At 50.2% G+C, this 26,950-nt stretch overlaps 1 protein-coding gene across 8 annotated transcripts in view; it reads right to left on the bottom strand.

Annotated features, from left to right (window-relative positions):
* septin9a (septin 9a) overlaps positions 1-26,950 on the bottom strand; it is a 74,094-nt gene that overhangs the window by 24,965 nt on the left and 22,179 nt on the right. For 3 of the 8 annotated variants that reach the window (XM_076982298.1, XM_076982299.1, XM_076982303.1), the window contains one exon: positions 16,713-17,402. In XM_076982298.1, the coding sequence (XP_076838413.1) occupies positions 16,713-17,402 (690 nt within the window). Of the gene's footprint in view, positions 1-4,555; positions 4,671-15,509; positions 15,694-16,712; positions 17,403-17,860; positions 18,125-18,203; positions 18,307-24,447; positions 24,922-26,950 lie in introns of those variants that run through there. The other 5 variants (XM_076982300.1, XM_076982302.1, XM_076982304.1 and 2 more) reach the window with 5 other exon arrangements.

The following is a 26,950-nucleotide window of genomic DNA, read 5'->3' as shown; positions in this document are numbered from 1 at the left end:
AAGATTACATGCTTTAAGTAGGTATGTTACAAAAAATTAACACCACTGGATAGAGCTTTTAAATACAAACAGAACAACACCATCCATGTTAAGCCTGGTTTAAGCCTTTATACTTGACGCAGCACGAGTGGCGTGAGCAGCGCGAGGGTCCGCACGCCGAAAATGACGTAATCGCGGTGGCTCCACCCGTGCGCGAGAGCCTCGCAGTTTTGTAACTTCGCGCGCACAGCGCTTCAGCGCAGTGAACCAAGTCATGTTTGCCGGGTTCATACACCTTTATAAGGTGGAATTAAAGCACTTGTACGTCACTTTCAAGGTCCATTTCAACGCGTTCTCAACGTTAAATTTAAGTTAAATATTTATACATATACTCGAAATGACTCGAAATAATTGGCTTTTTATCACATTATTTAATGGTTGTTTATTTTCAAAACGCCCAATCTTAACGTATTCACGTTCTCTCATGTTTCGTCCTAGAATTACAAGAGGTTCGTATTTGTTAACGTAATACAAGAGAACTGTTCAGTCAGACAGATATTTGTTGTGAAACGAAGTAGTTACATTTTCAAGCATTTTAAAGTACTTTAGCCTAAATTCCAGCACTAATGCAACATTACAATTGGTCAGGTAAATGTTCATTCCCCTGTTTTTGAGGGGTGTTTCTTTATCACATATTGCTTCGGACTACACTGCAAAAAGAATGTGACGCAGCAAGTAGCCTCCGCCGTTCGCGCAGGTGTACAGAGTCGCGCGCTATGATCACGCCAGGCAGGAGGGGGGTAAAAACTTTTCTACGTAACATCCGCAAATCTGAAGGCGGAATGAACCGCAAGTCAATCAAATGACACCGCCGTCATCCGTCCAGCGCTGATGAGCGCCAGTGAGAATCATATTTCGGCCACAAAACAGATAGCACGCGCGTGTGTTGTTTATTATGATTTGACGGATTTTTTCCCCAAAAAAATCAAATGACGGAAATCCGTCGTAGTGACGGAGAACTTTAACCCATGCAATAAGCGCTTTACACACGCCGTTCCCGCAGAGCTCGGGGAGTCTGCTGAGGAACCCTTTTACGACCCGAGAACATCTGCTCTTCTCTTGCACATTCCAGCGTGTGACGGAGAGCTCCAAAAGAAGCATTCGGCCCGCCTTGGGGAAAAGGAAGAACCGTTATAGTACCATTACTCAAACAGTGGAGACAATAGGACCTTCTCGTAAACCTTTCTATTAGAAGGAACTCATTACATAAGTCTGCACCACTTACAACACCTACCACGATCTGGGCCACAGAAAGCATGCCTAAGGCAGACGTTTTAATGCGTTGTAACATGAAGGATCGCATTTGGGAAGGAGACAAGACACCGGACGGCATCTCGTGGAGCAGGCGGAATGACGCCGGTGCTGGCTGAAGGCTCACGCCTGAATGGAAACGAGACCGGAGAGGGGCGGAGGTCCCTGGAGCTCTGCTGGGGGTCTGCGGTGCAGGGCCAGTGCCCGTCAGCACGTGCCAAGTCGAGGAGAGCTGCCCCCGCAGCCTGGGGGCGAACGCAGCAGACGGGCCCCACCTGGGCACCCTCGCCGGGGCACTTAAGTGTGTTGGACAAGGTTAGAAAAGGGAGAAACATAAAACCCACACACCTGGAAAAGTAATAATAAAAAAAAACCCAGCAGGTAGAGAAAACAGGAGAAAGCAGTGAAAGTTGGAGGCTTATCAGTCTCATAAGGGTGCGTGTGCCTCTCCCTGCAGACACCGGCAGTGTCGGGTACATTTACATACGGGACAGATAAGCAATTAATAAACGCGTACGCCAAACTATTTATTTATAATGGCTTATTATACCGATTAACTGCTGCCTACCATCGTGGTACGCTGGGCTAATTGCTGCTAAATAAAGACACCGATCCTGTCAGTCGTCTCGTCTGTGATCCCCGTTTCTGTACGGAAACACACGAGACCTCATTTGCACTGATGGGGCGGAAACACACACACACACACACACACACACACTAATCAAATTAGCCCTTACTTTAACGTAGGTAATCCTGTTATAACCTAGGCTGGATATTTATAGTAGGAATGTAATCGTGTGTCTTTATAATATGATATTACGGTACATTATATAAGATTATATGCAGAAATAATGTCTTTTGTGAAGGATAGTAAAGACAATGCACACATTCACGGTCTCATAATTAAGCGGTGAGCATCAGTAAACGTTAAAACTATACTAAACGCCTATTAAAAAATAACCTGCAAGATTTCTTCTTTGACTAATATACTAAAGTGCACAATGCAGCGAAATGTACTGAAATGCAGTCAGGTAAACTTTACCTGTATATCAAAACTGAAGAGTTGCCTCAGTGGAATTCAAGATATTCTCAATTCCTGCAGGTGACCGACACGCCACCCTGGGCTCAATCATCAGGTGGGCGGGACTGTCGCCCAGGTGCACGCTCGTCATACAGCACAGCGCCACAGCGCCACGGGCAAGGTGGTTCCTCACGCGCTGGAGAACTCTGGTGCCCACAGGCTGACGTCTCGCCCCAGAACGAGCAAATGACAGAAGCGTTTAAGAAGGTTCTGGAACCTGACCTTGAAGCTTTCATCAGCCTCGACAGCCAGGGTTGAAATACTGCCCCTGGTACAGGGATGCTCAGGTGAACTGGAAGTAGCCTATTTATTTTTTATTATTATTGATTTCCTTTATGGCACCATGCATGTTTGTATAGGTTGTTTTTCTTTGGATTAAGCACCAGCTCATGTGGTAGGCAGTTTGTTGGAAATTCTTGAACTGAGCGCATAATAAAGAGGCCAGTCTAAACCATGCTGAAGAATGTGTGTGTTTGTGGTGCAGAGTCACGGATACTGAAGATGTAGCCTACACTATTATCTTACACATCACATTATTCATTAAAAACACACTTGCCAAGACATGCAAAAATATATAGCAGTGTTTCAGAAGAGGAAAAAGGATGCATGATGATAGTGTAACTACAGTTATGGTCACACACAGCACAGGTGTTTAGGAAGGTTAGCAATCAGGACACACCCACCGGTGACACCGCCCATCCTCAGGACACACCCACCGGTAACACCGCCCACCCTCAGGACACACCCACCGGTAACACCGCCCACCCTCAGCATGGGGGAAAGGCCACAGGATGGAGCAGTCCAGCTACGTCACACACCGACACCGATACTGGTACTGATACTCCCAGCAAACTCTGTGGACAACGTTTCCATCCCACAAGAATCTCCCACATGCCAGAACCAACCAAACGCCAATAGGGATCGATGTTTTGAGCTTTCGAACCAAAGGAAAGTACAAGAGAAGCACAAAATGGTGGCGTGAAGGAGGAGTGTAGAGGCGCTCGTGCGGGACCCTCCGAGTGGCCACCAGCTCCTTCACATCAGTGGCCGACACCCTGTTAACAGAACATCACCAAAACAGAAAACAACTCAACGGCCACGTACCGGGATCCAGCAGTCCAGCACCAAACCCGGACCACCCTTGGACCACCATTGGACTGGAGTGCCACAGAAACGCAGTCGAACACGTGGGCCGTGAGGTCAGGGCGAGGGGCCGACACTACCCAGCTGCACCGCCGTTTATCACCCAAAGGAATGTCAGTTATCTGTCGCGGGCCCAAGATACGGACCTGACATTCTGTTGCACACCTACGCATGAATGTATGGGGGGGGGTTTAGGTCAGAGAGGGCGGGGGCTGAGGAAGAACATGGACGCTGTGCGGAGCCCTGGCTGGATGTGGGCTGAGGTCAATCTGTGAGGAGACACGTGAGGAAGAGTCCCAGCCCCCCCCAACGTGACCCACCAACGCTGAAAACCTCCGCCGGGGGGGGGGGGGGGGGGGGGGGATAAAGACAGAAAAATTTGAGAGGGGGAAGGAACAGAAAGAGGGAGAAAAGAGTTGAAATTACAAAGGACAGCCGACAATAAATAACTGCCATCTCCTGACCGTGCAGGCAGCCTCCGGGAACCTGCCCGCATTAATTACAGGGCCAGGAACCAAGGTGAAGACAGAACTCGGGAGGGGAGAAACCAGAGCATACAGGAGGCCAACACGGCCCTCTCTCCACACACACACACACACACACACACACACACACACACACACACACACACACACACACACACACACACACACACACACACACACACACACACACACACACACACACACACCTCCCCTTCGTTCTTATACCGCAGAGCTAAACATCCATGAAATGCACAAACTGAAAAACAGATGAAATGTTGTAGACACGACAGCCACACAGCAGAGTCCTGAAAAGCCAGAGTGTGTGTGCCCCACACACACACACACACACACACACACACACACACACACACATCCCGTATCCCGCGCCCCTCGCTCTCCCCTTTCACCCGGGACGTTGTCCAGTTCTCCAGTACGGGGAGGCGAGAGTTCCAAAACACAACAGCCACACGAAACAGGGAGCAGGACAAACAGGGAGAGAGAAGGGAAAATGAACGACAGGGAGAAAAGGAGAGAGAGAGAGAAACTGCACACTCACCCTCCTGCTCTGGCTATATCCTCCAGTGTGAGACACAGCTGGAGTCACCCAGCCTCCCACAGGCCCCTCCCCTCTCGTGTGACACACACACACAGGCCCCTCCCCTCTCCAGTTCCTCAGGATGAAGGGGGTGAGTGTGTGTGTGTGTGAGAGAGAGAGAGAGAGAGAGAGAGAGAGAGAGAGAGAGAGAGAGAGAGAGAGAGAGAGAGAGAGAGAGAGAGAGAGAGAGAGAGAGAGAGAGAGAGAGAGACTCTCTTCCTGACACAGTCCAGGGGATGACAGACTCCCCCAGTGTACCTCAGGCTGAGGAGACCACAGACTGACCTTCATTTAACTCTCCCATAGCAACACAATCAGGGCGCTCGGCATTAGCCAACCAAGCCTTCTGTACACAAAAGGTGAATGGGTGGCAAACTCACATACAAGATACCATTCATCTTAAGGTTGCCGGCCACGTCACTGCAGGTCTTTGTGGAGAATAGTCTAATCCCAAAAGACTACAGAACTGAACACACCAGGGGTCCAGGCGGAAATAAAGAACATTTGGTTTTGTGGTCATCTCCATGGGAGCAGCCGGGCGCTACGCTACTGGGGAGGTTATGAACACAGTAAAACGGAGAGAGCGGAATACTGGCGTCTTTAATTCCTTCTCTCACGCTCAAACTAATCCCAGTGACCCCAGACCTGCTCGCTCAGCATGTCCAGCCAATCACAAACGCCCTCCTGGCTGAGCAACAGTTAGGCTTGTAAACCCAGCCAACAGGTACCTGAGGCCCGCATGTTGATATGAGACAAGGTATGACAAAAATTTGCATGAAAACCAAAAATAATAATTATTATAATAATAAAGAAGAAGAGTTTCTCTGCGGAAGGGCGACGTGTCTTTGTTCGGAACAGCTCGGCTTCAGGCAAACGTCTGCAGAACTAAGATGTTGTGCAAGGTTCTCCTCACCAGAACTGAAATTTCAACCTGCTGGGAGTCCAGTGTTTTTCAAACAGTCAAATTCATTCCATCAGGTAGCACTAGTGAAGTGTGCGTGAAGCCAAAGGTGACACACAGAAAGGGCCCGCGCACACGCACACGCGCACACACACACACACACACACACACACACACAAGAACCAGGCTCCCCTCCTATAAAAAACGAGAAGAACTTGAACAACTATACAGGAAAACTTCAGTGCATTAGTAGAAACTCCTCAACCACAAATATGATTACCAGTGCAACAGGGAACAGAGTAAGTACTGGTGGCTTGGCTACTTTAAGTTTTACTTTCTTAAAAAGGAAAGATCATTAATATGATTAAAGATTATTATTTATAATATTATATTACTCAAACTTCTTTATATGCAGATGCAGAACTCAAACAATGTACAACTCATAAAAATTCAACAGCTCTAGTACACCAATCAACTGTTAAGATGTGAATACTTAATGTGATTTCAAAAGCTATTAAAGAATGTCTATAAAATATGCAGCGCAATGCAAATATATTCTATGATAATTGGTGGCTGTTCAACAACTATTACTGGAATGAATATTCTTAAATACTCTGTGTTGAAGGTGCAGTGAGAGGTAATGATCACACCCACCACGGGGGAGGGGCACACTGGTGTATCACCTCGTCCCCCACAGCCCCCAGCTGAATAAGAGAGTTGAACTTGGGAGATGAATGGAATCTGCACAGGTACACGAGGAACAGGGTGCTTCCACTCGGGTCCTGTTCCAGGACAGAATGGCACACACACTCGCATTTTAGCCCCTAATGCACACAGACAGGCACATGCTAATCCACACGTGTAAAACAATGGCAGGAAACCATAAAGCACCATGAAACACAGAGCCACCAAGAACCTCAACTGACCCGGCTGAGGTGATGGGGCGGGGCCATGGGGCGGCTGGACCTTTAACAGAGCAGAAACTCTCTCAGCTGTTTGTACAGGCCTGATGTGGCTAGCTGAAGGCAGCCTGAAGGCAGCCTGCTAATGACGCAGCAAACACTGGACTTAGGAGAGAGGAGGAGAGCTGGACACTGTGGCCGTGGAGGAGGGCGTTTCAAATAGGGTTGTCCCGATCCGATATTTGGATCGGATCGGCCGCCGATATTAGCAAAAAATGCGTATCGGTATCGGATCGGCAGGCACGAGAAAATGCCGATCCAGACTCCCGATCCAGTTTTTTTAAAGTCCGATCCGGGTTTTCCAGTGCACCCATTTAGATAATCCATTCCAGTTTTTGCTGTGGTTTAGCTCGTGAGAATAAAATCCGGTCCGCATTTTCCAGCACACCTTCAGCACACTAGCATAGCGTCTGCCCCAATTTAGCTCCGTGGCATCTCGGACCGCCGTGTAAATTTGAAGTTATTGGTAAAAATGTCAGTTGTGTGGGATTATTTTACCTTAAAGGATGACAAAGACGAAGAGGTAGAGTGCAACATATGCCACAGTAAAGTCAAACGTGGTGGTAAAGCTGTAAGAACTTTTAATACCACCAATCTAATCAAGCATTTAGCACAATACCACCATAAACAACATGACGAGTTTCTAAAGAAAACCGAAGACAAAAAGAAAGGTCCTACACAACTAACACTGGCAGAAACGTTTGAATTGAAGGGAGTGTATAGATGGGGATGGAGCAGCAAAGTGTGGAGTAGAAGGCATTTTGCTTTTAATTAGTTTATGATATGTGCAGGGATTTTTTTTTAAGCTTTGGTTTACACTTGTTCAAGAGCACTGATGGATGTTAATAGACTATTGGTAATAGACTATTTTCCACTCAGGTTGTGTGTTTTGCTTTTTAAATATAATTTACAATATTATTTGCACTTGTGGCTTTTTAATCCTTGGTTTACTGATGCTATTTCTGTTTGTTATTTAATATTTTGTCTATTTTGAGTTTATTAATTGCTAAATAAACAGGTCAGTTTCTCCTTACCAACCATTGTGTATTATTCAGACACACCCAATTCAGCTGGCTACTTGTTATCAAGAGTAAAACGCTTTTCAACATGAGTTTGACAACAAAGTAAGTTGGCTAAATAACTTTAAACTTTAATACATGCTCGGACAGGCCGGTATCGGTATCGGTCGATATCGGATCGGAAGTGCAAATAAATATCGGTATCGGATCGGAAGTTCAAAAAGCTGGATCGGGACATCCCTAGTTTCAAATGCTCGATCATTGCCCCCTTCTGTCCGGTTACAGCTGTTGGAGTTTTCCCAGCTGGGTCCTTAAGGGACGGGATAAACAAGTGATATCTGATCCTCCTCCCCACGCCCCTCACTAACACACACACACACACCTCCCCTGCTCCATCACACATTGATTAACGAAGCCTGAAGTAGAACATGACAATGACAGACGGGAGAAGAGAATCGGAGAAACCCGAGCGGTCCGATGGAAACCTGCCATGTGGCCGAGAGAGAGAGAGAGAGAGAGAGAGAGAGAGAGAGAGAGAGAGAGAGAGAGAGAGAGAGAGAGAGAGGTCAGAAACCTGGATTTAGACCGTCTAGAGTCTAAGGCTAACTATTTGCTTTTATGGGTCCAGCTTTCCAGTTCCAATTGTACTGCTTGTGTGTGTGTGTGTCCATGCCAATATCCAAGAGAAACACATTCCAGTGAGGAGCTCTCAGGTTCCATAGAACAATGCCCCTCTTGAGTGCTGTGTAAGTAACTCATGACACGAGACACAGGGATGTGTGCACGCCCCCTCAGACGCCCCATCTCCAACGAGCTGGAACAGAACCGCGGTGGAGAGGCGGCCCAACCTGCAAAGATCCGCTTCACAGTCGGGTCGCCGTAACCAACATCACCCGTCCGGCAGGAGCCTGATGGCGTTTGGCTGCCGCGCTGAAACGTGAAGAACGGGAGAAGATCCAGCAAGCTCGCGACTCCGTTCACGCGCTCACGTCTCTGTCCCGGCGCTGCCCGGTTCTGTCACGAGAACGATCACGGAGCGCAGGTACGCTGTGCAGGCTGCAACACGGAGAGGGAGGACTTGTGTGTGTTTGGTGGGTTCTCATTTCCAAAGTCACGTGAGGCACTATGTAGACCCCATTAGCTCGCTGGTGTTGCTTTATGACACAAACGCTGCATTTGTGTCCAGCCACACCAAACTCATGGAGACTGAATACGATGTTAGACAGATTCACAGCTACAGACACCACAGGACCTGCTGCAGGTCACACACGTACTGACAGGAAAGAGCAGCGCTTACACCACTCGCTTAGTAACAGAGCAACTACACCTCTCACTCACACACACACACTCACACACACACTCACACACACACTCACACACACACTCACACACACACTCACACACACACTCACACACACACACCACCACCCCGAGTCTGATAGATGCTGACCCTCACACACCACCCCGAGTCTGATAGATGCTGACCCTCACACACCACCCCGAGTCTGATAGATGCTGACCCTCACACACCACCCCGAGTCTGATAGATGCTGACCCTCACACACCACCTTGAGCCGTAGTGCGGCGGAAACGGGAGGCTCGGCCTTCAGGCGGAGAGGAGCCCGTCACCATGACGACACACCACTCCCATCCCCGCCACCCGGGGCCAGAGACTAGCGCGGTTACCACGCCGACTAGCACACATCTCACACAAGGAGGGGGGGTGTGGCACCGTGCGTGAGGGGGCGGAGCAGAAGAGAAGATGAGCAGCCTGCGTGGTACGGGGACCTCAGGGAGGACAGCAGGGACATGGACACAATCAATAGGACTTATTTAGAGCTGCTGACCATAGAGAAATGGAGGGAAAAACCACCACACACACACACACACACACACACACACACACACACACACACACACACACACACACACACACACACACACACACACACACACACACACAGCTTCACTGTTTATGTGAAATGAGGGGGAGCAGACTACATATAAATAAATATCTCGCACAATTACCATTTCAAAGCCTCAAATGAAGTGTGTGACTATGATGTCGTGGGACTGGATGAGAGCAGAGAGGGAGGTGGCCAGGGAGGAGGGGTTAAGGGCCCCTGGGGAGGGGTTTAAGGGAGGAGGGCTTTAAGGGTGGAGGCTCTAAGCGACAGGGTGGAGGGCTTTAAGGGTGGAGGGGTTTAAGGGTGGAGGGGTCTAAGCGACAGGGTGGAGGGCTTTAAGGGTGGAGGGGTCTAAGGGTGGAGGGCTTTAAGGTCGGAGGCTCTAAGTGACAGGGTGGAGGGCTTTAAGGGTGGAGGGCTTTAAGGGTGGAGGGGTCTAAGGGTGGAGGGGTCTAAGCGACAGGGTGGAGGGCTTTAAGGGTGGAGGGGTCTAAGGGTGGAGGGCTTTAAAGGCGGAGGCTCTAAGTGACAGGGTGGAGGGCTTTAAGGGCGGAGGCTCTAAGCGACAGGGCGGAGGGCTTTAAGGGCGGAGGCTCTAAGCGACAGGGCGGAGGGCTTTAAGGGCGGAGGCTCTAAGCGACAGGGTGGAGGGCTTTAAGTGCAAAGGCTCTAGGCGACAGGGCGGAGGCTCTAAGTGACAGGGTGGAGGGATTTAAGGGCGGAGGCTCCAAGTGACAAGGTGGAGGGCTTTAAGGGCGGAGGCTCCAAGTGACAGGGTGGAGGGCTTTAAGGGCGGAGGGGTCTAAGGGTGGAGGGCTTTAAGGGCGGAGGCTCTAAGTGACAGGGCGGAGGGCTTTAAGGGTGGAGGCTCTAAGCGACAGGGTGGAGGGCTTTAAGGGCGGAGGCTCTAAGTGACAGGGTGGAGGGCTTTAAGGGTGGAGGCTCCAAGTGACAGGGCGGAGGGCTTTAAGGGTGGAGGCTCTAAGTGACAGGGTGGAGGGCTTTAAGGGTGGAGGGGTTTAAGGGTGGAGGGGTCTAAGCGACAGGGTGGAGGGCTTTAAGGGTGGAGGGGTCTAAGGGTGGAGGGCTTTAAGGTCGGAGGCTCTAAGTGACAGGGTGGAGGGCTTTAAGGGTGGAGGGCTTTAAGGGTGGAGGGCTCCAAGTGACAGGGCGGAGGGCTTTAAGGGTGGAGGCTCCAAGTGACAGGGCGGAGGGCTTTAAGGGTGGAGGCTCCAAGTGACAGGGCGGAGGGCTTTAAGGGTGGAGGCTCCAAGTGACAGGGCGGAGGGCTTTAAGGGTGGAGGCTCTAAGTGACAGGGCGGAGGGCTTTAAGGGTGGAGGCTCCAAGTGACAGGGCGGAGGGCTTTAAGGGTGGAGGCTCCAAGTGACAGGGCGGAGGGCTTTAAGGGTGGAGGCTCCAAGTGACAGGGCGGAGGGCTTTAAGGGTGGAGGCTCTAAGTGACAGGGTGGAGGGCTTTAAGGGTGGAGGCTCTAAGTGACAGGGCGGAGGGCTTTAAGGGTGGAGGCTCTAAGTGACAGGGTGGAGGGCTTTAAGGGTGGAGGCTCTAAGTGACAGGGTGGAGGGGTCTAAGGGTGGAGGCTCTAAGTGACAGGGCGGAGGGCTTTAAGGGCCACTCTGCTGCCAACAGTGGCCCCCACACTTGGGTCAGCATACACACACAGGGACCCGGCCTGGAGAGGAACACGGCCCGGCTGGACAGCATTCCAAACATGGACCCGGTGGGAAAGGAGGCTGCTGCTGGATTACATGCCTACGAGAATATCAGCATGGACCCATCACCTCACACCCACTCAGCTTCCCACACACCAGTGAGCAGACTGAGCAGAGTCACGTGACCAACAGGTTCCTCCCCACTGTGAACGGACCAGGACCAGCCGGAAGGCCCGGTCTGCTCCTCAGGCCTTAGCGGCCACACAGCCACGGAGACAAGGAGCTTCTCCACACCACAGCGAGCCAAGACCACAAAAGAAAGATTCCACAGCACCACTGCTCAGGGCTCACAAGGAAACCCGAGGAATGGAGGGAAGCCTCATGCAATTCATAAACGCACCACTAAATGAAAGAGCACGTCGAGCACCATGAAAGAAAAAGAAATTTAATGGCCAATTATGGCCATTAGACCGTCACTGTCGAGCTGCAATCACAGATAAATACTTTTAGTTTCAGTAAATTTGCACGAGGAATAACAGTACATGAAACATCAACTCAATTTCTCTCTGAAGAGCTACAACTAGCAAAGCAACGGCTTGCAGAACATGATGAAAATAAATTGGCATTTGAGTCCGTCTTCGCCTGCTATGCATGTCCAACAGTGCCTCCTACTGGAGGTCGAGAGAGCTGCATGTTCAGAGGCCCTGAGGGACACCAGCTTAAACTTTCTTACGGGGCTTTAATGAGAATCACACGCACATCCCTCTTTCGCCCCCAAACATGCCCATAAACTACTTATTGACCAGAACGTTAATAACCATAAACCCTGGCAACAAAGACCGGCATCCTTCCTTTCACAAATATGGGCAGTTCTGGCCCGCTCTCCCATCTCTGTGGCGTTTCCGAGCCGGCTCCGCCCACAGCTCCGCCCACAGAGTCCGCATCAACACAATGCCTGGAAGCTCCTGCTCGAAGCGTTTCGGGTGCAGTGCGTGTGCGGTGGGCGGAGCGAGGAAACGTTTGGTGACATTTGGCCAAAGGCAGCATTGCGGTTCCAGACGGTCTCGGTTCCCGGCCGCCCCGGGGAATTCACTGCTCTGGGCTCACGGAATTGGAATCCACAAACAAGGTCTGGAGAAGCAGCTCAAAAGGTCAGAGTGCATCTCCAGGTCATGCCAGACACGTCTTTACGTTAGAGTCTTCGCTCGCTCCACCTCCTCTCTATCTGATCGGACGCTGCTGGCTTTTCTCCAAAGGGAGCTCACTGCAAGTGATCTATGGCCTGAAACGCTCCTCTCCCATGTGACGAGCGCGAGCCCCACTCCCCCAGACCGGCCATCAAAAGCTCTTTATCTGAGAAGACGTAAAGCAACCTCAGCCAGGGGAATCGGCACGGAGCGAAGACTGACCCGAGACCGTTTAACCGCCCGAAAACACGAGGCATGTGAGCAGAGCCCTCTGGGTCCGTCACTGGAAACTTCACATTATTAACACGAAAAAGGTGTCGAGAACCTCTAGAGCTCCTTAATTCACAGAGGGCCACGGCGTCAGGAAAACACGCCTGGCCCGGCCGCTGGAGAGGATCTGGGCCCTGGCTCCTTCTTGGCTTCAGGAATGCACTCCCACTCCAGTGACCCATCCAACACGGGTCTGCCAGACACACACACACACACACACACACACACACACACACATCTGGAACTCTCAGAGCACAGCGGGACAGAAGAACACCTACACGCACACGGCGACGGCCAGCAGGAGAGACGCTTGCATTAGCAAACGGGCCCACAGCAATCCCAGCATTCACAGCTCCAGGGAGATCCAGACAGATCTATGTGAGAAGCCATCGGCGTGGCTCTCTGTTTTTGTGAGAATAAAGTTGGCCAGGAAACAAAATATTGGATGTGTGTAACGGCTTGAGAAGAGTCAGCATCCCATTAACAATGCAAGAGAAACAACTTCACAAGTGACTTCAAAACCTGCAGAACGCTGTAGCTACTTCCAGCCACTACTGGGGCTCCTTTTTGAGAGGCACAAGCAATGAGTGTGACGAAACTCACCCTCCGTGGGTATGGGTCATTATGCACAGGGAAATGCCTGAATTACTTCCTGAGGTCAGGGAAGAGGTCAGACTCAAGTAAGCTGTAGTAGTGACTCATCCTGCCACTCATTCAGAGTTTCCAGCATTTCCATTCAGGGTTTTCCATACTGTACGACTGTAGGCCGTCTGAGATATGGACTCTGATGCATCATGGGTGTTTGATAACATGCTCTACACGGTCAGAATGCCCAGACACTTTGCTTGATAACCTTGTCCCAGCTGCAGGTTGGTCAGTGGTCCGGTGTTCAGATCACAGTCCAGAATAGTAAGACAGATGTAGCTAAGTGAGCGTACATGTAACTTCTGTAGCAGAAGCAAGTAGTTTGTACTTTCAGTAAAGTAAAGTGGCCTAATGCCCTGGTTTAAGGCCACATTCAGGGGAGAGAAGATACTTTCTGACCTCAGATCAGTGCAGCTGTAAAATAATTTGCAAACCATCACAAACAAACCTGAATGTCTGCATCCAAATCAATACATTACTCAATACATAATAAATCAGCAAAACTATCCATTGTGAGAAAATCAAAGCTAATTTAAGACCCTGAGTTGTAACTGGTCAGCAGTACTGCACAGAACACACACAGCTGTGCAGCCCAGCCAGAATTACGAACCTTTAGGAATCAACCAATGAATGAGGCCGGTTCAGGTTCCTCACCCCCACCACGTCCACCCCCTTCCTGACTGTTCCACGATGCTTAAACGGATTCTCCACCGTCACGCTTGTAAAGGGGCCTCCAACTGTAGCACTTCAGCGTCCAGACCAGGGTCTGGTCACGTTGACCACGCATGACGTCTCTCTCCCCAGACACTCAGTCAGCAGTGTCACCTTCTAAACACTCAAATAATTCAACCAAACGTTACGATCACTCTCACATACAGCCAAGACCTGTGAAATCTTTGATTAAAACACTTATCTAACTGAATTCATCATGGTATTTAGTTGCCATCAGACCAACAGTATTTTGTCAAATACATCTCAGTACAGCATTAAACAGGAGAACAAAACAGGAGAATCAAACATTCATCATTCAAAAAGACCCAATTAGGAGATGTGGCTTTTCAAAAGGACCGTGTGGCCCGTGCCATCTTCACAGACCTCCTCACAAACGTCAGCGACAGTAACCCAGAGTGCGCAGTCACTCAGGCTCCTCGATCAAAAGAGCCAATTTCTCTCATCTCACCGCTAACCACGGTGATGTCACCACGGAAAGATCTAGGCCTACTGTTCCAGTCCAACAGCACCGTCGCAAACTAAAAACCACAGTGGGTGATCGGCCGGTCATGCATGTCTGTGAGGCAGCTTCCAAACAGCCAGTCAACCAGAACCGGGGCCCGAACAGAAGCCCTAGGAGCACGCAGGAGTGAGCCCAGGGAGGGGAGCGCCGCTCAGGGCTCGGCCAGCCGCAGCAGGGCTACGCCGGCTCTGCCGGTCCGCTCCCACGCCCACCGGTCCATCCGGGTCCATCCGGTCATGGCGCACGCACAGGGACGAACACACACGTTCCATGGGTCGAATGAGGAGAGAGACGATGGATCCGTCCTGGGCTTGAGAAGCACTGGTAATTGAACCCAAATGTGGCCCGTGTTGCTTTGCTCACATCTTGAATACGTTTTCCACCGTGTCTGGGTTTTCTCTCTGCCTTGCATTCAAAACTGAGGGGGGGATGCCTTAACACTGAAGAGATATCCTGAACGTGTACACAGATGAACACACACACCCTCTTTTCTCTTTGTAAAAACCCATATGCTCAGTACCCTCATATTATATCTAGAAAATAAAAAGGCTTTAACAACTTGACACTATAGCAAGTCTTCCCATAATCCTTAAATAAAACACTGCGTCCAGAGGGGCTGCTAGCAAGGTGCATGCAACACGTACATGAGGGCGCCACCAGGGTGTCAGAGCTGAGAACTGAACACCATTTTTACACCCCACATTTATGAAGTCCAGATCTGGAATGTGGCACCTACAATCTGCCTGCGTCTGGGGCAGAACTTCAGAACCTCGTGATGGTTTACTGAAGGTTTTGCATGTGCGCAGCTCAGACGTGTGTGGCAAACCAACATCTGAGAACTTGAACTTTCACGGCACGGAGGCCCTTCTGCAGACGTCTAAAACGAACACGTTCGTCTTCGAGTTGTGGCAGCGCTTGTGATGCTGAAAGAATGTGTTATTCCAGAGCACGGAAGGGGAAAAAAACACACACACACACACACACACACACACACACACACACACACACACACACACACACACACACACACACACACACACACACACACACACACACACACACACACACACACACACACACACACACACACACACACACACACACACACACACACACACCTTCCATCCCACGTTTCGGGAGATCAGTGCTGGCGGAGGACTGTGGTAAAAAATTCTTCCCTTCACCCTTCCCCAACAGAGACGTCAGGGCCGAGTCCATCACCGGCTGACAAGGGCTCGTTTACCACTGGGAGCATAAAGAGAGTGTCGGAGGCCGAGATGACAGACTGAAAAACACTGCAGCCTAATGGGAGACAGGAAGAGCAACAGCAGGGGAAAGAAAGGTCAAAAAAAAGAGAGAAAAAACTAAAAGATAAAACTCAAGAACTGTCTGAATCTCTTTTGCTTAGGATTCAGAATCACTCTCCACAACCTCAATACTCAAGCCTAGCTGGTTGGATTCAGAATTGGACTCTACGTAGCCCCGTTGCTCAAGTCTAGCTGGTTGAATTCTTGGTATTCATGAGTCATAGTGCTGGATGGGCCTTTAGTCCGTGTTATTTTGAATTCCTAAAAAAAAAAAAAGCCCGTGGCAGTTTACTCCCTCTAAGTCATCAATTATCAGCACAACCATCCCAAGTGCAGAACGCAGCCCACGTCCGCGGACTCCACTGCCCCGAGATGTGTTGAGACCAAGCACACACACCATCGCATCGACGCAAGCACTGGTCAGGTGCCAAACACGCTGGCAAATGACCGGGTGCTGCACGAAAAGCTCAGGTGGGCACAGAGCGACGCTGCGAAACGACAGCACGAAAATCTGTGGAATCCGAAGGAAACACGTCAGGCACGACCGTCAGCGTAACGTCAAGTTCACACCTCAACTTGTCGGCGGAACGTCGCGGACGCCCGACGTCGGGCCGAGCCACGACTCCGTGGACACTCTTTCCTTCAAAAACCTGCTTTTCTCATGGCCACAGATTATAGTCTGATTATATCACAAAAGTATTAATCCTGCAGACTGCGTAGGTGGACGCTCTTGTGAAGGTGATATGCTAATCAGAGAACTACAAAATGACCATTTAGAAAGGTCAAAAAAATATACTGGCACGGACATTCAGAACTCATGGGATAAGTTTCATTTGCCAAACCAAATTAATCAATCAATCTATGACTTTGACCAAGAGCCTGAGACAGCACGTACTAACCAGGCAGTGGAATCATAAATCAGCAGAGTTCACCTAGGCATTTTACAGGAACAAGGCTGTTTGCCCATAAGAAGTTACACATGAAAGCGTGTGTATAATGGCCGCAGGGACTCACTCTCTAGAGCTCTGGTGGAGTTCTCCTGCACTGCTGCTGCAGATTTATATTCAGTGAAGCTGGGAATCCCGCCGACTGCTGAGGTGAAGTTGTTCTCAGACTCTCTGGCTGTAGAGGAAGTCTCCACCTGTCTGTTCACGAGCACCTCCGGCCGTCTGGACAGTGGTGACGTCTCCACGGGGCTCGGAGACTCCACCTTCTTTTGGACGGGCTCGGGAATCCGGGAGGCCAGTGCCGGGGCGTCGCCTCTTCGTAGGGGAGCTGTGGGCTCCTGGGGTCGGCCCGGGGGGACTTCCGCCCTCCTGTGCAGCCCCACCTCCGGAGTTCTGTTATGGAGCGAGACCTCGGGTCTCTTCAGGCCGAAGCGGGCGATGCCCGGGCTGGGGGAGCTGTCCACCTGCTTGGAGGAGATGTCGATGGACATCTCCGTCCTGCGTGAGGACGCCTCGGGGACACGGCTTCCGGAGAGTTCCACGCGCCTCAGCCCACTCTTAGGGGAGCGTTGGCCACTGTAGGAGCTTTCTGAGCCGTGTCTGGAGCCGTCTGAGCCGTGTCTGGAGCCGTCTGAGCCATGGAAGCGGCTGGTGGCGGAGCTGGTAGAGGATCGCAGTGGGTTGGCCAGTCTGCGGGAAAGAGGTGACGGGTTTGTGGGAGAGTCGACATCTTCCACCTCAAAAGATCTTTTCAGAGCTGCAAGAGAAGAACAAGTGAATGATTAAATTGCTTTATATATATATATATATATATATATATATATATATATATATATATATATATATATATATATATATATATATATATATATATATGATTGTATAAATATGAATGTATATATATAGGATATATGAATGTACTGTCAGATGTACAATGTCATGAGACATGTTTGTGGTGGATGCTTTATTCTTATTACAACCTGAATAATGAATAACTCAAGGGTTATTATATCTGTAGTCTGGACTGGTCCTAATGTGGACTATGTGTAACGAGAGCAGACTAGCTGCACTACATGCAAAAATGTCCGGTATCTTAAATGACTTTTACGCTATTAAAAAGTCGCGAATTAAACGTTTCCCGTCTTGAAATGGGAGAACCGTCTCTATATTCGCAAAGTGGTAAAATTATGTAAACCGGTGTTAATTGTTCTTTACCCGATATGTTTATATTGCTCATTGGAGTCCTTTCCCCCGACCTTCTGCGACGGTTTCATAAAAAAACCTCTTAAAATATGAATTAAAAACGAATAATAATGACTTATGTAGCGATAATGTCCATTTAAAACATGGCTGCACCTTTATACGTCTCTCTCTCACACACTAGGGAAGGTTATTAGACACTGAAACAAGGTTAAACTACTCTACTAATGTACGCCAGAAGTTCTGCCGTGTGAAGTTTGACTAAAAGTGATGATAAAAGTAAGAAGGGCTACAAACGAGACAAGTTAATAAGAGGTTAAGTTAATAACAGGTTAGTACTGCCACTAGGTAGGCATACCTGATTTGACACGTTTCAGGTGTCTCGACAACATAGTCCCCGCGAGCCCTTCACGCCACACTAACGAGCAGTTCAATTATGGAGACGTGCTCAAATTCCCCAGTGCTTTATGGGAAATGTAGTTTCGGAGAAATGTCGATTGCTTGCATAGAGCATGTTGATTAGTTAGATAACAAAAGCGTTTGGTCTTAATTTTTTTTGTGTTTGTTTGGTTTTTGTGTGCATTATAATTGTTACTGATATTGGTTTAATGTTTCTTTTTCTTTTCTCACATTTTACATGGTTTAGCCACAAATAGACCAACGGATTGCAATGTCCATTCTGACATAGGGCTCTCTCAAATTCACATTAGCCGTGATGCTGAAATTTTGTTTAACATCTAAAAAAAAACCTCAGAGGGAGACACATTTAGAGATGAAAAAGCATTTGTATCGAGACTGTGGATCAGTCTTGATAATGAGGGTGCATTAATTATTTGCCATCTGTTTACATGCACACATGTGGTTGTGTTCTTTGACCATTTCACTGAACTAATCATTCTGGGATATTTCAGGATGCCAATAACACACATGCCTCAGACATATCACAGAGCAGTGCTACACCCCGGGGCTTTGAGCAGGTGGTTGGCCTCCAGCCAGCTGGACAGCCATGATCACGAAACTACAAACCCCACACTCACTGTTATAGTGTGGAATAAATACTTAGGAATGGTTTGCTCTGTTAACTAAGAATTGTAGTCTAAAGCAGTAGGCTACATGCTAATGTTGACACCAATGACCTTGTTTCAGTACATATGCCTCTTCTTCCTTTCTTTTTTTAAAAAGAGAACAGAAAGCAAACCTTGTGGCATTAGTTTCACAGCTGGACCTTATTTCATAGAGTCCATCAGTGTTTGAAGTTCATATTGGCAGTCTTCCTCATGAGAAACTAACGCTATCTGTACATGACCAACTAAACGCAGCTGTGGGACAGAATCGTACCAAGTGAACTCTGGTTCTCATTAAGCTGAGTAACATCTGTCTCTTCATTTCATTTCTGCACTACTAGACCAACATTAGGCCTATTTCAGTCAATTCCAATGCTGAAAAACTCCCATTCCTGTGATTCAGGGTGGGGGGGGGGGGGGGGGGGGGGTGGAGTCTCTCTCAACCTCCACATGCCTGTGCTCCAGCCTGTGGCCGGGGTCTGGGTCTGGAGTCTGGGTCCGGGGTCTGGGTCTGGGGTCTGGGGTCTGGGTCTGGGGTCTGGAGTCTGGGTCCGGGGCCTGGGTCTGGGGTCTGGGTCTGGGGTCTGGGTCTGGGTCTGGGTCTGGGTCCGGGGCCTGGGTCTGGGGTCTGGGGTTGGGGTCTGGGTCTGGGTCTGGGGTCTGGGTCCTGGGTCCTGGGTCTGGGGTCTGGGTCTGGGTCCGGGGCCTGGGTCCGGGGTCCGGGGCCTGAGTCTGGGGTCTGGGGTCTGGGTCTGGGTCTGGGGTCTGGGGTCTGGGGTCTGGGTCTGGGGTCTGGGTCTGGGTCTGGGTCCGGGGCCTGGGTCTGGGGCCTGGGTCTGGGTCTGGGGTCTGGGGTCTGGGTCTGGGGTCTGGGTCCTGGGTCTGGGTCTGGGTCTGGGGTCTGGGTCTGGGGTCTGGGGTCTGGGCCTGGGTCTGGGTCTGGGGTCTGGGTCTGGGGTCGGGGTCTGGGGTCTGGGGTCTGGGGTCTGGGGTCTGGGGTCTGGGTCTGGGGTCTGGGCCTGGGTCTGGGTCTGGGGTCTGGGGTCTGGGTCTGGGTCTGGGTCTGGGTCCGGGGCCTGGGCCTGGGTCTGGGTCTGGGGTCTGGGGTCTGGGGTCTGGGTCTGGGGTCTGGGTCTGGGGTCTGGGTCTGGGGCCTGGGTCTGGGTCCGGGGCCTGGGTCCGGGGCCTGGGTCTGGGTCTGGGTCTGGGTCCGGGGCCTGGGTCCGGGGCCTGGGTCTGGGTCTGGGTCTGGGGTCTGGGGTCTGGGTCTGGGGTCTGGGGCCTGGGTCTGGGTCTGGGGTCGGGGTCTGGGTCTGGGGTCTGGGGTCTGGGTCTGGGGTCTGGGGTCTGGGTCTGGGGTCTGGGTCTGGGGCCTGGGTCTGGGTCTGGGGTCTGGGGTCTGGGTCTGGGTCTGGGGTCTGGGGTCTGGGGTCTGGGGTCTGGGCCTGGGTCTGGGTCTGGGGTCTGGGTCTGGGGTCTGGGTCTGGGGTCTGGGTCTGGGTCTGGGTCTGGGGTCTGGGGTCTGGGTCTGCTCTTTCACAGGTAGCTGCAGGATTCCTGGCCTTTCAGCAGGGCAGGCCCGGTGGTGCTTGCAGGCCCGGTGGTGCTTGCAGGCCACGCTGCTTCACAAAGGCGGCCATTATGGAACTGTAACCCTCCGCCTTGAGCAGTCAGGCCACGGCATGCTTATCACAACACAGGGGAACACACCGACCCGGCGTGCATGGATCTGGTTTCTTCCTGGCACACAGGATGACCGGTCTGGCCCTCGTTCAACAGGATGAGAGGGAGAGGTGACAGGCCTGTTGATCACGGAGGGCTCAGCTCATTATTCAGTGATTTTGAGATGAAAGTGTTGTTGTATTACTCAGTCTAATCCTTTAAAGGACTTGGTATCTTGGTAAAAAATAAAATCATTTTAGATCTCTAGGGTTTCTCGTGAACTAAAGCACCCCTATCTTCACAGGAGGGCTTTTCCACAAACTAACCATTGATGATGTCATTTCCTGTGGCGAGCTTTTGTGGTAGGATTAATATCGAGCTAAACTAAGACCCACATGCCCTGCATAGCAAGAGTCCTGTCACTTCCTGGCACACACACGCACACACACACACACTCCGACAAACAGACCCTGCTTAACATCGAATGGAAAATTACCCTGAATATGTTAAGCAGATAAAAGAGATAGTTGATGACAGAGACTCCTTTAGCATGTACTGTTTTAGATTTCAATCATCTCTTTACATAGGCACTACAATTCAGATATATTAGCTATGATATCTTCTGTGACCACAAACAACCTTGTCGTATTTATCTCCAAGAGTGAACACAAGGAATGTGTTGCTTATACATATCGGGTGAGGCCTTCTTTTTCAGGCTCTGCACTACAGCCCCCATACACTCCCAGGGTGGAGGTATCTGGTGACGGAGGTGACCTCCTCCTTCACACGTGCTCCCTGCTTTTGCCCGGCTTACCATATGAGGCCTGCCACCTCCTTGGAGACACTGAAGAACAGAAGGTCCCTGTGTAGTGAGCGTGTGCCTAAATGACTGTGATGCAAGACAGGCAGAACCAGCTGATGCCAGATACTATTAAAATAGTCCAGTAAAGGGCCAAGAAAAAGTCTGATTATTTCTTAAAGTGCTTTAGTGAAAAAAAATGGAAGATTTTAAAATGTATTATAATTTTTTAAAATAAAATTCTGATCTAAATTAAGAAAAACAAACCAAACTAGTCTGTAGAAGTAGCTGGAACCAAACAGCTTACTAGTCTGACACGCCGGAGGTGCGAAGCAGCCAAAACAACAGCGAGTCCTAACGCGTGTGTGTTGTGATGATGTGCAGTGTGTTTGGGGAGTGTGTGATACACACAGCTACAGCCTTGAGCTGTGGTGCGAAGTGAGGACTGCACAGACAGGCTGGAGATTTAGGCACTTTCTCGCCGAGCACTCTCAGGTATACGCTCAGACGAACACACACACACACACACACACACACACACACACACACACACACACACACACACACACACACACACACACACACCCCATTTCATTTACAGCTTCATAAAACCCCTTCTGCACAGCTCACATTCACTTCCTTAGCCACAAGCTTCCACAACCACCACACTATATTTTCATACCACGCCACTGTGGGAAACGTCTACCCACATGTGTTACATGAACACGCATATTTATGTATTAAACCATCATGTCCGCGTGTTTGTTTCTGTGCATGGTGACAGTGTGCAGTGTGTGTAAGCATCCATGGAGTGTGTATTAAATGGTTAGCGCACCGTTTACTCCAGCTCATTTGCATGTGATGAGAGGTCAAAGGTCAGCTCTCTTTTAGCCACCACTGCATTAATAACGGCCAGACCCTCCCGGGCGAATCTCAAAGCTGCAGGGTCCCCAGGTAAAGCAGGACACCGTACTAAAACCACGGCGGCTGCGTCAGACTGGGGCCCACATGTAGCCTTCCTCTACTCATCCTGCTTATTTTCCGTCAATCGCTTTTCCACTCTTCACTCACCCACCGATGCATCCCACTTTCCAAAAGCTCCTTCCCTAAGAAAGATCATTAAATCTCGCATGCTAATACGCGTCTATCTAGTCTATCCGCACTGTCGCTCCAACTCCACATAAATACATAAATAACATGCAGAATTACCGTTAGCTCAAGACTGGCCTAGTGACATCGACACAGCTAACCCACACTATCATCCTAACTACGTGTATGAGGCAAAGCTACATCAGTACACCAGTCTCAGCCTTCACTGGGCATCTGGCAAACCTTCTGAGAAGCCTCGTCTCCCTGGTCCGAGTCCAGAAAAGTAGAAAAACAATGCACTTTAGCTGCACACACCCTAAGATTTGTTTTTCACTCCTCCTGACAGAGCTCGACACGGATGCCTGTGGTGTGTATCACAGTGAAGACAGTGAGCAGGAGGTAAACAGCTGAATGAAGACGGCCTGAGTGATAATCCACTGTCCAGGTGAAGGGATTTGGGTGTGTTGAGCAGACGCTTGAAGCAATCTGTGGTTAATTGGCTACTTCTCATTCTAGTATGGATTAGTGGACACTGAAAAAGTAGTTGAGGATTAGTAGCGCAGATCAAAGAACTATGATTCTGAGCTGAAGAAACTGCTACAAAGTAGGCAGCAAGAGTGTCTGAAGTCCATGAAGGACACAATTGGCTTTACAATGTGGCCACTCAAGCTCTGCAAATAGCCCTGTTTGATGATAGCCCTTCCACACACCACTGAGGCACAAGTTGAGCACCATGAAAGTGTCAACGTGGGGGTATAATGAGGGTGTTTCTTTGAGCGGGAGTGAGAACCAGTCCACCCTCACACACTTGCTGGCGATGGCCTAGTCTGAAATGGTGGCTGTGTAGCAGAGGGGAATCCTGAGGGAGAAATTTAGCTTCAAATACGAACAATAATTCAAGAAGTTTGGAGCAGAACATAAATAAGAATTCACCTTTAATCCAATAATCACAAGGCCAGTGTGTACGTGTGTGTGTGTGTGTGTGTGTGTGTGTGTGTGTGTGTGTGTGTGTGTGTGTGTGTGTCTGCATTTGTGTGTGTGTTTATTTCTATCTCAGGTGATCTCTCTCTTTTCCTCCTCCTCCGTTGTTGTTGTTGAGAGAGATATCTCTCTCTTTTCCTCCTCCTCCGTTGTTGTTGTTGAGAGAGCACTCCCCAGTGTCCAGATAACATCAACCATCCCCCCTACCCCCCAACTCCTAACCCATTATACACTCTCCTGTAAGGAACATACCAAGTGATGACATACAAAGAGCCAGACAAATGCAGAGATGTCTCCTGTGTGTGTGTGTGTGTGTGTGTTGTGTGTGTGTGTGTGTGTGTGTGTGTGTGTGTGTGTGTACATATGTGTGTATGTACATGTGCATGCATGTGTCAACCAAAAGGCGTGTGTGTCTGTCAGGAGCTCTTCCAGTGGGATGAGGGGTGCTGAGAGAGGAGTGAGGGGGGAGAGAGAGAGAGAGAGAGAGAGAGAGAGAGAGAGAGAGAGAGGTAAAGAGAGGAGGAGATCCAGGTGTTAGCCCCTGTCATGGTCTGTGAAGAATGGTTTTTGGGATCTGATGTATTCTTCATTTTATCAGTGTGAGGAACTTTCCTGCTATGCACTGCTGTCAATATGCACTGCTTGGAGAAATAATATACATAATGAAGCACTGTGTGAAGTAATTATACACACACTCTCTCCTGTAAACACACACACACACACACACACAGGCAGATTTCCTACATGACCTGGACACACAGCAGAGACAGAGACACAACCTGAGAAGCAGACCAGCTAAGACAACAGGGAGAAAGAATTATTAACCAGAACCAAGCAGACCTGACCACTCTAAACCCTGCACACGCCTGATTAAAGAGGACTAACCAAAATCACAGATGTTTCCACACAAACTTGACAAGAAGTGAAAAGTTGGACAGAGTTCCTGTCGAGTTCCTCAGACAGTGAGGCCACCGGTGTGAGACGCACGGGAGATGAAGGACACTGACCTTCAAAATCTGAGATGATCCCGTCCAAATGGGCATTCACAGTGGAATCAGACATTTTGTGGGCGAGTATGGATGTTCAGTACTCTGTCTCCCAGCGAGGCGAACTCTCACAGACGTCTCCCGTCCCCAAACAAATCCCAAATTAGGTGGCGACGAGGGCGGGAGCAAAGCCAGGGTGCCGTCCACAGACCCAACCCTGCAACTTTCTTAAAGGACCAACATCTACTCCTCTTCCTCCAGCAGTCTGAGCGCAGCAGAGCTCAGAATGAGAAAGCGATGACAACCCCCCACCCCCACTCTCTCGCTCCCTCACTCACTCTCTCACTCTCTCTCGCTCTTTCTCACTTTCTCTCTTGCTCTTTCTCACTCCCTCTCACTCTCTCACTCTCTTTTGCTCTCTCACTCACCCTCTCTCTTCCCCTCCCTTCTCCTCCGTCTCTCTCGGAGTACGTCGCTCTGAAATGAGTTCTCCCAGGGAGAATTCAGCACGCCCACTTTATGCACGCACACACACACACACACACACACACCAGACACTCCACACACAGATTATCCACAAAAGAAGAAGAGGAAAATAAGTAGCACCGTCTGTGACTCTAACAGTGTAACTAAATTCTTCATACTGTTGATAAAACACATTAATCCAAATGCCAAATGTGTGTGTGTGAGCACGTGTGCACATATGTGTGTGAGTCACATTACTAAAGACAGCCTCCTCTAGAACAGAAGGACATGAACACCTATGTGTGGATATGTATGCATGTATGAGAGAGACAGATTCTGTATTATAGAATTATGCATTGCTGTATTATCTGGATTATAGACGTCCAAAGGAAACCATGCCTTCTCTTGTGTTTGTTAAAGCAGTGACTTCCTCCGACGCTTCCTGAATTTGTGCACAGGCAAAACTTAAAAGCCTCGGGCCAGCAGCTCTTAAAGGGGAGGGGGGAGTGTGAGGAGCTCTTAAAGGGGAGAGGGAGTGTGAGGAGCTCTTAAAGGGGAGGGGGGAATGTGAGGAGCGCTTAAAGGGGAGGGGGGAGTGTGAGGAGCTCTTAAAGGGGAGGGGGGAATGTGAGGAGCGCTTAAAGGGGAGGGGGGAGTATGAGGAGCTCTTAAAGGGGAGGGGGGAGTGTGAGGAGCTCTTAAAGGGGAGGGGGGAATGTGAGGAGCGCTTAAAGGGGAGGGGGGAATGTGAGGCGCTCTTAAAGGGGAGGGGGAATGTGAGGCGCTCTTAAAGGGGAGGGGGAATGTGAGGAGCTCTTAAAGGGGAGGGGGGAATGTGAGGAGCTCTTAAAGGGGAGGGGGGGTATGAGGAGCTCTTAAAGGGGAGGGGGGGTATGAGGAGCTCTTAAAGGGGAGGGGGGGAATGTGAGGAGCTCTTAAAGGGGAGGGGGGGGTGTGAGGAGCTCTTAAAGGGGAGGGGGGGTATGAGGAGCTCTTAAAGGGGAGGGGGGAATGTGAGGAGCTCTTAAAGGGGAGGGGGGAATGTGAGGCGCTCTTAAAGGGGAGGGGGAATGTGAGGAGCTCTTAAAGGGGAGGGGGGAATGTGAGGAGCTCTTAAAGGGGAGGGGGGAATGTGAGGAGCTCTTAAAGGGGAGGGGGGAGTGTGAGGAGCTCTTAAAGGGGAGGGGGGGTATGAGGAGCTCTTAAAGGGGAGGGGGGGTATGAGGAGCTCTTAAAGGGGAGGGGGGAATGTGAGGCGCTCTTAAAGGGGAGGGGGAGTGTGAGGAGCTCTTAAAGGGGAGGGGGGGTATGAGGAGCTCTTAAAGGGGAGGGGGGAATGTGAGGAGCTCTTAAAGGGGAGGGGGGAATGTGAGGAGCTCTTAAAGGGGAGGGGGGAATGTGAGGAGCTCTTAAAGGGGAGGGGGAATGTGAGGCGCTCTTAAAGGGGAGGGGGAGTGTGAGGAGCTCTTAAAGGGGAGGGGGGGTATGAGGAGCTCTTAAAGGGGAGGGGGGAATGTGAGGAGCTCTTAAAGGGGAGGGGGGAATGTGAGGAGCTCTTAAAGGGGAGGGGGGAATGTGAGGAGCTCTTAAAGGGGAGGGGGGGTGTGAGGAGCTCTTAAAGGGGAGGGGGGGTATGAGGAGCTCTTAAAGGGGAGGGGGGAATGTGAGGAGCTCTTAAAGGGGAGGGGGGAATGTGAGGCGCTCTTAAAGGGGAGGGGGGGTGTGAGGAGCTCTTAAAGGGGAGGGGGGAATATGAGGAGCTCTTAAAGGGGAGGGGGGAATGTGAGGAGCTCTTAAAGGGGAGGGGGAATGTGAGGAGCTCTTAAAGGGGAGGGGGGAGTGTGAGGAGCTCTTAAAGGGGAGGGGGGAATGTGAGGAGCTCTTAAAGGGGAGGGGGAATGTGAGGAGCTCTTAAAGGGGAGGGGGGAGTGTGAGGAGCTCTTAAAGGGGAGGGGGGAATGTGAGGAGCTCTTAAAGGGGAGGGGGGGAGTATGAGGAGCTCTTAAAGGGGAGGGGGGAATGTGAGGAGCTCTTAAAGGGGAGGGGGAATGTGAGGAGC

The sequence above is a fragment of the Brachyhypopomus gauderio genome, chromosome 2 (assembly GCF_052324685.1).
Source record: "Brachyhypopomus gauderio isolate BG-103 chromosome 2, BGAUD_0.2, whole genome shotgun sequence".
Taxonomy (NCBI): Eukaryota; Metazoa; Chordata; class Actinopteri; order Gymnotiformes; family Hypopomidae; genus Brachyhypopomus; species Brachyhypopomus gauderio.
This window is presented reverse-complemented; position numbering and strand designations above follow the sequence as displayed.